The 16634-nt window shown below is 49.4% G+C and overlaps 1 protein-coding gene across 2 annotated transcripts in view; it reads left to right on the top strand.

The window, feature by feature from the left end:
- Positions 1-242: 242 nt before the first annotated feature.
- LOC139056038 (T-box transcription factor TBX2-like) overlaps positions 243-16634 on the top strand; it is a 72241-nt gene continuing 55849 nt past the window's right edge. For both annotated transcript variants that reach the window (XM_070533851.1, XM_070533850.1), the window contains exon 1: positions 243-1215. In XM_070533851.1, coding sequence (XP_070389952.1) covers positions 785-1215 — 431 coding nt within the window. In that variant the 5' untranslated portion in view covers positions 243-784. The remainder of the gene's footprint in view (positions 1216-16634) is intronic.

Here is a 16634-nt window from a genome sequence, read left to right as displayed (position 1 = left end):
GAGCGGAGCTTCGACGGCGTCGAGCGACGGCGCCGACTCTCGCGCCTCCCGCCGAGGCGCCGGAAGGTGGCGCCAGCTGGCGGCGCCGGGGCGCGGCGCCCAGCGCGCTCCCATTGGCCGGCCGCGCGCATCTCATTAGGCGCGAGCAGCGAGGCGCGGCCCCTCCCGGCACCCCCCTGCGCCACCCCCTCCCTTTGCCACGGCGGGCAGGGCGCGAGATTCTCACCATTCTCGCCGCCCTCCTCGCCTCGAAGCCGCCTGCGCGATTCCTCTCTCCTCGCTGCCGCGGTTCGCTGCGAAGCAGCAAGCGGGCACCCCTCCACCGCCGCTGCAACAGCCGTCGCCCGGCGGGTCGGGCCAGTCTGCGGGCACTGTCCAAGCGACGCGGGTCGGTCGACGATCCCGGCGGCGAGCCAGCGAGCGCGCGATCCGTGATTCTTTTCTCCTCCGGCGTCGTCCGCTTGCGAGAGGTCTGGCGCCCAGAGCTTGGCGGTTCTGCTGCTTCTGCTGCCCCGGGTGCCACCTCACCCTCACACCCCCCTCCCCCTCCTCCGGCCGAGAGAAGGAGGAGGCAGGCGATGGCGCTGCTGCCGGCCCCACGCCGCCGCTGCCCCGGCCGCAGCAGCCGGCGCCGATGCTTCTGACGACGCCCCGTGCGTGAGCGAGCGGCGACTGCCGTCGTCGCGGGCTGCACCGTGTGCTTCTGACGCCGCCGCCGCGTGTTTCGCCGGAGAGTAGTAGTACTAGCAGCAGCGTGGTGCGCGCGCGACAACTCCCTTCCCCGATGCGGGTGGAGCCCGAGCTTCAGCCCGGGCAGTGCATGGCCTTCACGCCGTTCCTGTTGCCCGGCGCCACGGCCAGTTCGAGCCCGCCGGCGCGGAGCCCGTCGGACTTCTCGATGCACTCGATACTGAGCCAGCAGCCGCCGTACCTGCCCCTCGGGCTGCCGCCGGTGTTCGGTGCCGCGCCGCAGCTGTTCCCGGGCGCCGGCCCCAAGCTCGTGGGGCCGCCCGTGCCCCCCGTGCCTGCGCTGGGCGCACAGGCGCAGCTCACCCCCGAGGAACTGCTGGCGGCGCGCCACTTGCGGCCGCCGCCGGGCTTCGAGCCCGAAGACGACGGCGTCCAGGACGACCCCAAGGTGAACCTCGAGGGAAAGGACCTGTGGGGGCGGTTCCACGAGCTGGGCACCGAGATGATCATCACCAAGTCGGGCCGGTGAGTGCCTCGAGGCGCGCCTGCCTCGCTTCTCCATTCTTCGCGTTTCTGTTGACGCGTCGCCGCTCGCGTCTGTGACTCTTGCGCGATAACATTAGCGAAAAAAAAAAAAAAGTAGCTCCTCGAGAAGAATAGGAAAACGCGCGTTGGTGCCTAACACACGCAAGTTATTAGGTCTCGTGAAAGTGCTGCACGGGAGCGTTTACGCGGTGACGAGATCCAAGACGGTATACGCGACGTCGCCCATCAGAATTGTGTATATACATTCAACGGCACGGTGAGTTTCGAAAATAGCTCGCGTATAGTAGCATGCCCGGGATATTTTCAGTGCACTCGACGTGTTCGTGAGATGACGCACGCGTTCTTGATGACTGGCCAACGATATATATTTTTGCACTCCACAGCGTTGAATCTCGCATATCGGCGTGTATATATAAGCAGGATAGCAAGAAACGCTAATTGGTTTTACCCACCCGTCGAATGCACCCCGCGGTATAGTGTCGAAAATTACGCTAAATAATTCTGCCCTTCGACTCGGTGGTGTGACTCCAGGCTTCGGAGTTACGAGGCGTAGCCTCCCCGTCGCGGTTCAGGCGATCGAATGCAAGCGTTCGGTTGTCTTCGATTTGCTGTATGTGCAATGACACTCTCAGCTCCTCAGATGTATTTAGTGTCGAGCATAGCATATATATGTGCCTTGTGTGTGTTTCGAGTATACACTAATATATCGTCGACAGGGCCACGCACGCTTGAATAATGCGATAATATTCACAAGCGTTTTTATATATCGGTGTTCACACACCTTTGTCGCTATAGTATCCCCCGTATACTGTTTCGCTCAATCGGCGAGCGTTTTCGTATATATAGGTTTCTCTTGGCATGGCACATATAGTACGCTTACGCGTATAGCGTTCCCGACAGCGGGCATTTGTAGTCTCATTCAAGGTGTATATACTTATACGATCTCGATATCGCTGACGTGTAAACACATGTAGACACAACAGTACGCTTATAGCAAATGTATATGTCAACGGGACCTTTTAAACACACAGATGGCAACGCGTGGTCTTATGAATGTGTCCGTGCGTGGCGTCGCAAATTGTACAATGCACCGACCAGAAGAATCCATCTCCTGCTACACTTTATATATAGCGTACAGTCGTTTCATTACGTTTTAGCGATAATTCGAATGCGCACATGAATGCTGCATCGGGGCTTCTCCGGATAGAAAAAAAAAGGAAGAAAAAGCGCTCGGCGGTGGATAAAACTTCAAAAAATCGAGATGTCGCAGTATCGCGTTCTTTGCGGTGTTGCGCAAACATCGCCAATTGAGGATTCTATATGAAGCGAAAGCGCATGCAGGGAGACACTCGAAGACGAAAATCGCGCTTTCTGTATATATATTATATATAGAGGGAGAGCACCTCTCGAATAGCGATAGCAAGTTATGGAGTTGTTTACCTCGGGTCTACGTCTGGCTACCCCTTCTTAGATATACTCGCTCTATCACAGCATACGCATCGCAGCACTTCATGCGGTTCACACTGGCCAAAAAAGCTTAAGCATTTAATTCGAGTAATCTTACCGCGTTGGCCATGGGACTCCTGTCGCCAACAGGCGCCGAATTCACAAAGCTCTTCGTTCGTAAGGAATATTTCGGTTTAGTCTGCTGCCTTCGCTAATACATTCACTGTCGATATTGACTATATCGTCACAGACACACGCCCGCATATATATATCGAATTTACGAACTTAGCTCGCGTAAAAACTATGTTCCGTCAGTACGTGCTCAGATATATACGGTGCAGAAACGTGCAGGCAAGCCTGTACATAGCACGTATAGCAGAATTACGACTTCGTTCGAATCGTCTAATAGCACCGATCTGTGCATTCGTTATGCGTTCTCAATATTGCCTGCCGAAATACATATTGAATTGGCGCTGTAACGAGTTTGACGCATGGAGTATTGCCATGGCTGCTGCTTTGAAGCCGTTATTACGTGTCGTCATTTTAATTCGTGCAGATTTAAAGTTTGCTTCGCGCGTATATACGCTTTTCCGCGTAAGCGCCTTTGTTCGCTGCAACGCAAATTGGCGAGTGTACTGCATTTGTGGAAACTGACATTACACGAACGCTCGCAGCCATTCATTTCTCCCTTGAAGTGCATGGTTATCATGGAATAGAGTTGGCGGAGGTTCATTGCGTTAGCTCCGCATGACGTTTTCTTTTTCCCGGTTTCTTAATGCTGGTCAACAACGAGGCGTAAAGCCTCGCATGCCAGGCGCAGGCAGTCATCTGGCCACAGTTAATTAATCCAACAGTTAGCTATCTAATCTGTCGACGTCTGTACTAATGCGCGTACACGTGATATGGCAAGCTAAAGAAAAAGGACGGGAGAGGGAAAAAGTGTGTATTTCTGCTTTGGCCAGGAAACGAAAATCGTATATATATGCGTCGTTATCGGTCTCTCAACGGGACCTGTGCCACACACACTGCGCATGTGCGTTCCAAATCTGTTACGTCATACACTACAACGTGGGAATGCGAGTAACGTTGTATGAGTTGATACAAGTTCAGAAAAAAACGAAGGCAAACGATACAAGCACCACTTGGGTTGATTTTGAATTTGATGCCCAGGTTCAGTGTTCCGTCACTCGTATACTTCGTTCCGCATTTCGAACTCTGGTCCTGCTTTCAAGTTGCACACCTATTGGCTGTAACTTGATTGCCCAACTGTCACTAATCGCGTGCCCTATCATGAGACGTTGTAGTTGTGAAACAACAGATCCTCTCAGAGACTGTGCGCATATACAAAACGTTAATGGAAGTTACTGCATGACTGACTAACCATGTGCATGGGGCCTTACTGGACCAACACTCTATTTTGCAGTATAGTGAGTTTTTGAAACTCGGGCACCTAAAGTTAGGCAACGGCGCCTGCCCGGAAGCCGTTCGGGTTTATCGCAGAGCTATAATATATATAAACCGACGCAATTTTCCAGGTATACTGTAAAGTTCCTTCAGCGAACTTTAGCGATATGCAAGAAGCTTGTCTCCGCAATTAGTAAAACATTTGACTAAGCTTGATTCGGCGTAGAAGCTACGTTTGGTGTCATCGAATTACAAATGGACGCGACCCTGCGAACCCACGTGACCTTCCACGTGTCGTCTGCTCGGCATCGCGTCACCGCCAGAGCTGAAAGCCTGACGTTATCTGCAGTGCCGCGTTATTTTGAGCTATATGGAGTGTTCGTGTTTACAATCTCACGATACGATGCGCCTATATCTGCCCTATATGCCCCTTACATGTACCATCGGCAAGAAATTGAAACGCGGACAGGAAGCAACTGATTAGAACGCCCGTCGCACGCAATTCGTGGAATTACGACGTGCATGTAACCGCTGTGTTGTAGGTTTCTATATAAGGGATGGGGCAGTCCCAAGTGACCTATTTGCGCAGTATGACTTAAGCCACGGTTACAAATTTGTACGCTATAGTACATTTTACTGCACATTGCTTTCAATAATTTTTAATGTTACATACATCGGAAGCGATTATGCAAAATATTGATCCCGGATATTTGGAAAAACAGATGTCTGCCGTACTGAATATGTATAGTGAAGCGGCTTAATCATATACACCCTAAAAAAAGTTTACATCCTTTGAGTCGTATCTTACCACCCAACAATAAACGTCACCTTTCTCGCCCGCATTTCCTTTCTTTAAGGCTGCGAGCCTGGTACTGCCCAGTAACGAACGGCATGCGCGTTATCGGCATGACGTAGCATTGCCGACAGGAAAGTAGCAGGCGCGGCGTTTTCAAGAAAGGAAACGCAAGCACGGCAGATGACGATTATCGTTGCGTAGCAGATAAGCACCCCAAAGGGTGTAAACGTTTTTTAGAGTATCATAACGTTGTCGTCGGATTTTGTGAAAATGGACTAATAAGAAACAAGAAACGACGAAAGCTGTGAGGTGCATTTCGGGCAATTTCGAATAACGCTATACAGACGTGCACAAAAGTCCTGAATGCAGCGTGTCAACCAACCACATGAAGTTAAACCTTCAATTCTGCATTTTTATGGCAAAGAAAGGTTGTTTACCGTGAAAAAAAGAAGAAGAAGGGAAAACACGATGAGACGCGATTTCTCCACGCACACGGAAATGCTGCTTTCGGCGTCGAACCGTGGCATTAAAAAACAGAAGAACGTTTTTCCCGTTCGTAAAATACCAGTATTAAGAACCGACTTGGAAAAGCGATTATGTCCCTCGAGCTATCTATATGCTATCTATATGGCGTCGGAGGAGGATATAGCGTCGAAAAACACAAACGTTCCGCGCCAGCTTATTGCGCCATGTACCTGCGTCCAGAAGCGTTCTTCTTTGGTCTGCGTTTGCCGTCCGCAGCAATTAGAAACGGCACTCTTTTTTTTCTTATCGGGAACGGAGAAGCAGTGGGGTGGGGGGAGTATAATGTCTGCGATTGTGCGTGCGATGGGAGGAGGGGGGGCATGAAGGTGGAAGGGGGGTTCGCGGAGTATATAGAGGTCTTTGAAGGTGTGGATGCGGAGGGGGGGGGGGGGAGGCTTTGTGGAGCGAGTCGCTAATGCAAGTCTTGTGTTTCGGACGCGGTTCGCCGCGCACCAAATGACGTCGCCCGTGCGAACGACTGCCGGCCGCACGAATAACGCCCGCTCGTGCACGTGCGCGCATGCGTGCGTACTCGGTTGCGTGCCTCTCGGTGCAGCTTTTCTTGACCGCTTGTTTCTAGCTGCGCCCTGTGCGCCTGCGCATACGTGCTATGCTGAACTGCTAAATCACGGCAGGAAGTCTCCATATCGTCTGATATATAGAACGACGTGAATGCCTGCGCAGTATTAAGCAGCCCAGCAGGTTATATTACGCGCTAGGTTTGTGTGCTGTTTTCTTTTGTTTGTTTTTTCCCTCGTGTTTTAACTAATCAAACTATAAACACAACAACCGAATACTTGGGGGGGGGGGGAGCGGTGGAAGAGGACAACGTGATGTGTGGAATGGCTACCGGCCACGCGGTATACTTCTTAATCTGCCCATCCTTCAATGCTATGAAAAGCTTCAATTTCGCACGCATATATATAGGGCGTTTAACTTTCTTGTGTGTTTGGAGACTTCGACGTGATGTTTTAGCCGAGAACGCAAGTGGTCTGAAGTAAAGTTCGCTTCAGCGCACAACTAACTCGCCCGTGCTGTTTTGTTTCTCAATCACGAAGAATTGCGCTTTGATAACCTCAGTGGAAGCGGGGTCGTTGCCTCTCAAACATATTGTTTAGACAGTCTGTAAGAACGTTTGCGAAATTATTCCGGTGGATTCTTCACCCTAAACCTTTTGTTTGTCTTTCGTATGCAGACTTTCGACAAAACATGAAATAGAAAAGAAGAAGAATAACGTTCTTGAGTGTAGGGATTACAATAGCCCAAAGAAAATAAACGTGTAAACTGACCTATCGCGTATACATACGCTGCGCATGGACTTCATATGACTAGAATTACAAACCTATACGCAGCAAACTCGCCTTTAATAAGTCTATGACCAATATCTAGTATTTTTTAAAAATTCGCTTTGATAAGACTTAGCTTTCCGTTTCCTTCGGTTCTACATCTCGATGTGACGTCATTGAACTGTGATGGACGGAGGCACACACAGAAACAAACGAATAAAAAGGAAAGAACACGCGTTAGGGAGAGGGGAATCTCCAAATACATTGTTCCATAATTAATAGTACTCTCGGGCTCGTTGCTTGTTGCAGGTGCAGGCTTATCGCGATAAGAAACGTACATCGCTATTTCGATGTGCGGGGGAACCGACAAGCTGTATGTTTCTGCAGATCTTGTAATCACTTATGTTAAAAAACGGACCTCTGCAACAACCTTTGAAAAGGTTCCGGGCCTGCACAGACATGCCAGTATATGTATCAGAAACAATGGAAATTGGTTTATTTGTGATTGGTTGATTGATTGTTTAATGTATTGATCGCTTCGCTTGACAGTATTCGGCCTTGTAGTTAGCAGTTCCATATACGCGTAAATATGACTCGACGACCGCATACTCATAATGGCAGTACGCCCTCACATCTACATTCAGCAGCTCTGTATGAAAGTGACAGATCGTGCTCTTTCCAGTTCAATTAAATTTTTATATATAAATTTTTTGTAGGACAAAACTTCTTGTTTCTTCGTTTACTCGCGGGTGGTATGCGGCGTTGTCGTTGGAAGCGTGCATATTGAATGACGTTTGATACAGCTGTAAACAAAACGTCGATATTTTTGTTCTTTTTTTCTCAATCATATGCAACGAGAGTCCATCAGAACGTGGCATTGTCTGTGGAAATCAAAATAAAAGTTAAACGAAAACACCATCGTGCAACTTAGCAAACAATAATCCGCCGCAACGATATATACAATGACAGAAGCATCGGCGCAGCAGTCGTCATGGTTGTCTGCGTCCTGTACACACAACCGTGACGTCATTTGTTTTCTGTTCATTAATAAATTCTGCATCGCAAAACAGGGAAGCAGCGAAATAGAAACCGGAGCCTGAATTCACGACCATTTTTTGTTCGTACCTACTGTTTGCTATTGGCCGGCCGCTTTTGTTACTATAATTGTTAATTATAGTTATTATAAGTGTTAATTAATTGGTTGGCATATATACTCCTACAAACAGTTCTGTCGTAAGAACTTTTTTTGCGAATACAGTCCCTGAATGTAAATACTTTGGCATGGCTTCGAGTGTGTCACCCACCGATAGCGAAAGTACACGCACTCAATGTGAAGTACAAGAAGGGGCAACAAACATCACACCAGAAGGAATGAATCTTAGGGTGACGTAAAATTGCTCCATTAAAACGAAAGGTGCGCTTCAGTGATATCCCGCTGCACAGTAATTGGCGCGGCAGTGTGTGCGTAGAACCGTTACGCGCAGTTTGCACTGCATGCAGCCGGCACCCCCGCTTAAGAACGTATATAAGCAAGTTAAGTGCATTATAAAAATATCTTCTGTCAGCGCAATGTTTCACACATTACTTAAGAAATTCGTGCTTACTTTTAATTTCCACAGCATTTCCCGAAGATGTTAAAGGGCAGTCGGGGGGCACTGTGCTTTCCTTGCGTGAGAAATTGGACACTGTATATTTTGTTGCTTCCCTTATAGGTTTTCATTCTTCTGCTGTTATTATCATTGCTGTCTGCGTTCGATGAGATCTTACTATCATAAGCACTATATGCGCTGCCATCTTTCGTCTGTTCTCTCTTTTTCGATGCTCTGTGCGTCAGAACAGCATATCGCATTGTAACACAATATAGATTACCTGAAGCAAAATAGCAGTCGTAAAACCAGGATTTTTTAAGAAACATGTATTTCTAAATGGACTAAGTGAATGCTCCGAACAGCTTTTAGACATTAGCTCGCGTCTTTTCACGATGTTGCAGTTGTTCTCTCTAATTTCTTACAAGCGCTTGTGCGTGTGTGTGTTTGTGTGTGTGTGTCGCTTCGTATATGTCCTTGTCTCGTTTCTGCGCTATGTTCTACTTGTTCGTCGCGTATGTATATACCGACACGCTTAGTGTGCTCTCGGCAGCAATATTTATTTTCATAAGTGCAACTGGCACGCTCGCTGATCACGTTATTCGTCTCGACGCTGTCCAACATGCAATGCATGCGAAAGTCCACAGCAATTGCAGCACTAACACTCAATATGTACACTCACACTTTTTTTTTACAACAGCAGCGTTCTTATATATATAGTCATCGCACTCCCATGTACTCGCCAGAGCTTCATTCTGAAAGCGTTAAAAATTTACGCCAGGACGGTTGACGCTATCTCCCTTTTTACCAGCTCCTCATAGCTAGGCTCGCGTATACAACAGAGAGAAGTAAAACAAAAACGAGAAATCAGAAGCAATCTGCAGTTTTGCCGTTTCCTTCGGGGCACAGAATCCGCGGGGCTCCCTGCAGCGTAGATGCGGAGCGTATAAGTATAGTATATAAGTAGTACAGGCAGTTGCTCGACACAGCTCGTTCGAGAACGCGCGTAGCGTTCCCGCTTTCTTTCTTTATTATTATTTTTTTCCTGTTCGTATTTCTCATTCTCGATTCGCCCACGCCGTTGTCAGTGCGCCCGCACTCGGGCACGCCGCACGTGCACACACATGCGTGTAACCCATCTCCGTGTATGCGTATATATACGCGCGCATCGCACGTGCGCCATGGCGCAGAAAATTGGTCCTCGTTGCGATCTCGGCCGTCACCTCTTCATTATTTCCTTCTCTCTCTCTCTCTGTGTGCACATCAGTCTCGAATATGTATACACGCTAATCCACCATACGAGCTGCTGCTCGTGCGTTTCGACCGCCGGAGAGGCACATATGTGAGCGGGATGGATATAGCACGAGACGCATAAAGGCGTCTTAGTTTTCTTCTTCTTTTTTTCTTTTTTTTAGACGTTTCTTTATAGGCTGAAACGAGGAAGCGCCGCCGGCACGAAGACGTGTACTGTATGTACACGGCGATGGTGCTCGCTTGCCCGCGCCGGTTATATATGTATACGCGCGAACGCAAAGTCAAGTGTGTTCGTTCGTGCGTGCGTTTTGCGCTTTGCACCCTGTGTGCACGCTGACAGAAGGAGGAGGAGGAGGGGTATCTGCCGATGCTGCAGTGGAATGTGAGCGCGTGTGAGTGCTCGTGAGATTGTTCTCCGGGAGGGTGTGCACGCGTTGTCTCTCTCTCTCTCTCTCTCTCCGGCTGCGGCAACATGCTCCCGTGACAGATCGGCGTGCACGGTGCGCGCCCGATCATTGATCGGTAGTGTCTTCCTCGGAAACTCCTATCTATCGCTGCCCCCGCGTGAGCCATCGGGCGTGCTCGAGTGACAGGCGAGATAGAGATAGACGCGTCAGCTGTAACCCTCGCTCCATGTGTGTGCCAGCCTGGATGTATACACACGCGCGCTGATCCATCACGGCTTCGAGTTTCGCGTCATCTTCCGACGGCTGTATGGAATCGGCATTGTGTGTATGTGTGTGTGTGTGTGCGTGCGTGCGTGCGTGCGCGCGCATATGTCAGTGGCGAGGAGGTAGAAGGAATCATACTTCAACAGGTGGGGAAGGAAATTATCACACTTCGAAGTCGATAGCACACACGCATCCCTATATATATGTTACTATATGTGCCTATATATACACACCTATAGTAGAATAGCGCACTGTAAAATCAAAGCAACATTTTGAAGTTGGCTGGGGTCGTCTGATAGGCGGCGTCATAGTGTTGTGATTGCAAAAGTTGGTGGCTCAGCACTTGGAGTCCCATACACATATTTCCTACAGTAATACCTTTTTAAACATTTTCTTCCTTTCAGTGCAACAAGGCAAATCACATTGGGTGCAGTACGCCGAGCAAAGTGGTTTCTCTGTTTCCATATACTTAGACAGCAGCTGATGAACTAAATGTTCCCCTTAATCACATACTGAACAGCGTTCCGCATTGCGGCGTCCAATTTCGAAGTCTTTCCGATCTGCACAGAGAAAAATCGCTCATGCAGTTGTTACGGCTTGTACGGCGTTACCATTAGGAAAGGCAACGGCTGATTTGAGTTCGCGGCCATCTTTTGTCCTTGTTCTTGGACTTGAGACTAAACGTCAACGAGGAAGATTCGTCCTGAAGAGAGCTCATTCACAAACTATAAAAAAAATGCCAGGCAAAAGCCATAGTTTGCTGTAAAGTAACTTACCTCACCCTTAAGATTGAAAATGGGTGTATATCTATCTATAACTCACGCCCTTACACCGGTAAAGGTGTAAGCGTGTGAGTCGTTGACGAATTTACATCCTTGTTCACTTTTAAGGGTGGAAGTTATATTACAGCGTTCAGCCGCAATCTCTACTCGAGTGCCAATTGTTCCCAGCGCTATTTCATTGACGTACCGCGTTGACAAATACACAGCGCAACCATGCATGCATTGAGATTGGTTGCCAACGCTATCTGCTGTATGTGCTTTTCTTGATCACGTGTCGTCTGCAGATGCTGTTGACGCTCGCTTTTGGTCTGATCGAAGCATCGCGAGTCCGATTCCCTGATGCGCAGTGTTGCTATATATAGTTGCGTGTGGACGACACCGAAAACACGTTGTACATCTCCCTGTAACCGCTGGTCTGTGAGACGCGCCTAATGCTCGGTGGTTTGCATAATAGGTCTATATCTGTATAATACGTGTACACGAACAATGGCGTCGCTGTGTCTGGCAGGGAACAAAAAAGAAACGCGAAATGAAAACAACAACGACTAGGATGAATAGAGTATAAATAGGGCGAACAAAAAAATTGAAAGCACGGATTTCACCGACGACGCCAGAAAGCCATGTGGCGCACCCACGGATTGCTGTGAAAGTACATTGCTGTTCTGGAGAGGCACCAGAAGACGCTTTTGAGATGATGCGGAACACGGATATACTTTTCGAACATGCATGCAGCATTCCCGTGGAAAATAATTGTTTACGGAAGGGGGGGGGGGGAGGGAAAGACAGGAGTACAACATATAAAAACAACACGTGGCCGAAGAAAAAGTGTAAACAGCGTACCCCCACCTCAACAAGAAATTAATAATAAATCAAAAAGAAAGTCGCTGACACCACGGCTCCACGAGGCTCAATGGCCGCAAACCGATTACACGCTGCGCGCCAGACACTATATATACGGAGCGAGTACCCATAGGTATTGTTACGGACACTTAGAGGGATGCGCGGCGAAGAGAATGGATGCCGAAGAGCAGACGACAGACAGAAGTTACTTCTGCTCGCCGGGTGTGGGGAGGCCGGTCAGCGATCGTCTGCCGTACGTTGACGACATGAAAAAAGAAAAAAGGACGCTAGACCACTGCAAATGACAGGTCCTGGCGCATCGACACCACACATTTGAACGCAGGTGCCACCAGACGGCGCCTTCCTCGTTTATGCGTGCAGGCATACGCACAGCCGTGCTCATAGCTCTGTGACCTTATATACAACATTACTCCGTGTCGCGTCACCGTGCAAATCATGCACGGCTTTTTGGTGCGGGCATCGTAATGTCTTAAGATGGGTAGGTAATCGGAGAGAAGGATGTTATGTAGGTGATAGAGCGAGGTTGATACGTACGCGCAGAAGTCGGGAAGCAAATGATGCGTGGTGACGATAGCGATGACTGCAGGTTCCTACGCGTTCGCCATGTGTTTATAGTATAATGCTGCGCGAGGGCGCTAGGTGCGCTCTTTGTCTACGCATTAAATAACAGTGGAGGCAGAAAGAAAACGGCTATCGAGACGCAGATTTAGGATGCAAATTGCGCTTTTCGCCGTCGCAGACGAGACCTATAGATCGTCGGCGTGGCTCCTGTATATACAGTGCCCGGGCGTGATCACGTGAAGTTCCGAGCTGCTGGATCTCTCGGAGTCTGCTTGATCTTGTTCGTCTTTCTTGTTCGCTTGTTTTGTTATTGTTGCCTGGTGTTGTTGTTTTTTTTTCTCTTACCGTCATTTCTTTTCGGGGCAGTTTATTTTCTCGCATGCATGGTTGGTCGTCAGGCATGCTATACGCTCGGCTGACCGCAACATCGAGACGTACCCAGGGAGACGCCCTCTCTTCGCTGTGCGCAAAGTGGCGTGTCCGATTGCACTGCTTGCATGCGTGCACTAGCGCGAAGTAGCACATTGTATACGCAGGCTTCGTTCTGCTGCTAATTGCGCCGAGCGCTATCGGAGCTTCGACATATTTGCGCACTGCGATGGGATACAAAGCGAGAAGAAAAAAATGAACCTCAGGATCGATTTGCCTCACGGCATGCCATTAAAAAAAATTATGCTTAGGTACAGTCATCTGGCACTACAACGCTTTGTGTGAAACGTTTGTTTTCGCACAGCGCCTATTGTTTTGTTGTCCGATGCAAATGCCATGCCGTTTGCCAGGTGTTTCCTTCGTAGAGCCATATATACCTTGCGGGGCTCAACAAATGGCGTATTGGTGGACCAATGATCTTGGTTTCTGCAGTAATATATGCGCTCAATGAAACTGCGCAACCGCGGATGCTTGGATACGTGACAGTGAAACGGCCCGGAGGCTTTGAGCGTCCACCGCTTCTATCCCGTGTATTTCTTTCCCTTTTTCTTGGTGTATATGCTATTAAGGGTTCAAGTATATAAAGGAGACACGAACGTGTGAATTTGACGGGTGTTTGGTACGTGTTTCACACCGGGAAATTTTGCAAGGCGAGCTCAACAAAGTGTAGAAAAAGAGATAGCGAGCTCTGCATGGATATATGTCTGGAGCACGGATGCTAAGAAGGGATGGCTTCCAGCCTTCCAGCTTATGACTTTGAAATAAATCACGCGTATCATGCAAACTGTACTTGATTTCAGTGCCTGAAGCTTTCGCAATATATAAGAAAACGCCTGTGTAGTAAACGTGGTTCAAAACGCTTCTTTTGACGCGTTGTACGAGAGTTGGATTTGCAGTTTATCGTTTACAGAAAGCTATGTTCGAGATAACTATTTCTTCAGGTGGCTTACGTACGGCAGAAGTGAGTGTGGGACAAGGAACCCTATTTCGCTTTTGAGCGTTCTGCATGACCCAAACCACTGTTCAATAAACTTATATATTACAATTATTAGGATTCTTGGTTGTGTCTTAAGATGGAGACAGCAGAAGAGAGAGAGAGGGAAATCCGGTATGCTACCCTACGCTGGAGAGAGAGAGGGATATATACAAGAAAAGTGCTTCGGCTCGGTGCGATCCACAGAATAGCGATCGAGCCCCCGTGCGCGGGCGTAGACATTGCGGCCGCTCCGTGCGAATGGCACATCGCGTTCCGCTGAACCGCCCAAATATTACATGCTTGCACGTACAGCACTGCATGCAAGAGTGCGCCCGTCGTGATACTGGGAAGCTATGGGAGCGCCATCTTGCGCACGCAAACGTGCATAGTACACGCCTGGGCAGCGCACTTGGCAGCGCGCCTCTGTATCTATATATATAGGCTTCGGTGGGAATTAAACCGAGAGCGGTGGGAGGGACAGAACACACAGTCGCCACGAAAGCCTTGAAAAGCGCGTGCGTTCCAAAGGAATCCGTGGCTATATGGGATCTCCATCGCGGAACGGAAGCAGCGCGAAGCAAGCCCAGCCAAGACAACACACACACAGCCCCTCAAAACACACAGCCCCTCAAAAGGGGAAAAGGATAATGAACAGACGCGTGGTTTCAGGTTTCCCACTCTTCTTCTCGGCTTCACCACGTGCAGGGCGCCTCGCGTTCGTTTAAGCGCACCGCCGACGCCGTGAGATGAATTTTGAGCGACTCCGATCCCCGTGGTGTATAGTGTACACTGTGTGTATGCGCTATACACCGGGGGCGCGCTCATGCGTGCGTGCGCGAAACATGCAACCGCGAAGCCCGCTTCACCTTTCCTCTTCCCACACGAGAGCGCGGCTACTGTACTTCAGGTGGGCCTTAATTTTATAAATGCCTTAATGCCCTTTTATATGCCCCTTAATTCGACCCCCCCCCCCCTCCTCCTCCATTCCCCTTTGCCTTTCCTTGAGCGGGGACCATTAATCTGGTCTCTCCTTCGTTCGTGCGATATATAAGTACGCACTCACCTCTATGTAGACTTTATGTGCACGTTGTACCCCGTCTATACGCACGGAATGAAAAGAGAAGCGCGCGTGATCGTCGACACGCTATGCGCATACTTACTTACGTCCGCAGCTTCAGCATACCGCGTTGCGTTTCGTCCATGTGCGTGGATCTGCGCTCGGGCTCTCTTGGAACGTGTTCGTATCGCGTGCCCTTCGCCTGGCGATATGACACAAGCGTACGTACCCGCCCACCCACTCACCCACGCTCGTACACACATGCACGCACACCAACACACACGCACACCAACACACACACGCGCGCGCGCACACACACACACACACGCACACACACACACACGCACGCACGCACGCGTGTACACACAGACAGGGACGCGACACACGTACAAACACGTGCCCATACACATTACTGGCGCATGTGTATGTGCACATTCTCGTGTGTGTATAATAAGTAGCCTGTGGCCGTAATGTACTCAGGCGCGCCCGAGGAAGGTAATGAGCTTCTCGCGCAAAAAACGGACGACGCATCGTCCACGCATTCGGGAGGACGAGAAAAATGACCGAGCCTGCGCGCATGGAACGCGTGCGCGGCGTGAGCGAATAATTGCGCGCCAGCGAAAGCGTCAGCTCTCACGCGGTCGGGATCCATTTAACGGTGGCCCGCCGCGTGGTGGCGCCAAGGAAGGTGTGCACACCTGCACTGCGCGGGGCAAACAGACTCGCCACCAACGTTCTTAGACATACTTAAGTTTCACAGCTCCCTATGCGAGCCCATTGGCCGACGTGGCCGCAACGGGTGTCACTGAAACTACCGGCGCTGCAGTCGCGTCTTTCGTCATGCGCCGCGCGTCGTCTGCTCCTGCTGCGACGCGTCGATTGCACTGACAGGCCTGTAGGCGCTTATCCGACGGTAAATGTAGTTTAGATACGCAGTCTGAGTTTTGTGAAAAACCTGTCGCGCTTAAGTGACGGGGACTTCACGGTGTCTATGCACTATCGGCGCTGTAGTGACGCATCTCTCACGCAGCGCGCATCGTCTACTCCTGCGATGTCATCTCTGCGGTGGGTCGTTTTCCCCAACTGACCTGTGCCGTTCGCTCTTTGACGACTGCGTTTTGGCTGCTGAACAATATTTTATGCCAAGGACCTTTTAATGACATGTCTGGCTAGTCTTTAGAGGCTGCAACTACACCGCAAATGAGCGGTCGTGCACTACGATTCCGCTTTTCAACCAACTTTTTCCCTATAAAAGCGCTACGGTGCTCCCTTGAGCGGGGGCTTTGTTTTTTGCTGCTTATTCTTAAGATGTGTATTAATTAAAGACGGCGAGCGCCTGTGCAGACGTAGGGACATTAACGCATCACGCCCAGCAGTCGCTTGAGACAACGCTGCGGTGAATTGATTCACTGCCGTCAACGCTTCTTCACCTAATAAATTTAATTGACACATGTATTTTTTATAGTTGTCCGCGGATATTATGGGACGTGCAAATGAGTTGGAAGTGATCTGTGAGCAGTGACAAGGACGAAGTTAAATACTATGAACATATTTATGTCAAAGTTTAATTCATTTTCTTTTTGGCGAACAAAGCAAACAACAAACACGTACAGTGGCACTTTTTATTTACTTTGTGCACAAAAAAGTAATTTTGAGCTATACTTTTGCTCAAAGCAATTTTGCCCTCTTTCTGGCTGCTTGCACCTAGCTGCTATGTCAGCGAGTTATCGACGCCAATTAGCACAGGTTGTATATGAAATAACC

The sequence above is a fragment of the Dermacentor albipictus genome, chromosome 2 (genome assembly GCF_038994185.2).
Source record: "Dermacentor albipictus isolate Rhodes 1998 colony chromosome 2, USDA_Dalb.pri_finalv2, whole genome shotgun sequence".
Taxonomy (NCBI): domain Eukaryota; kingdom Metazoa; phylum Arthropoda; class Arachnida; order Ixodida; family Ixodidae; genus Dermacentor; species Dermacentor albipictus.
Note: the sequence above shows the minus strand (reverse complement) of the source record. Positions and strands in the feature narration are given on the sequence as shown.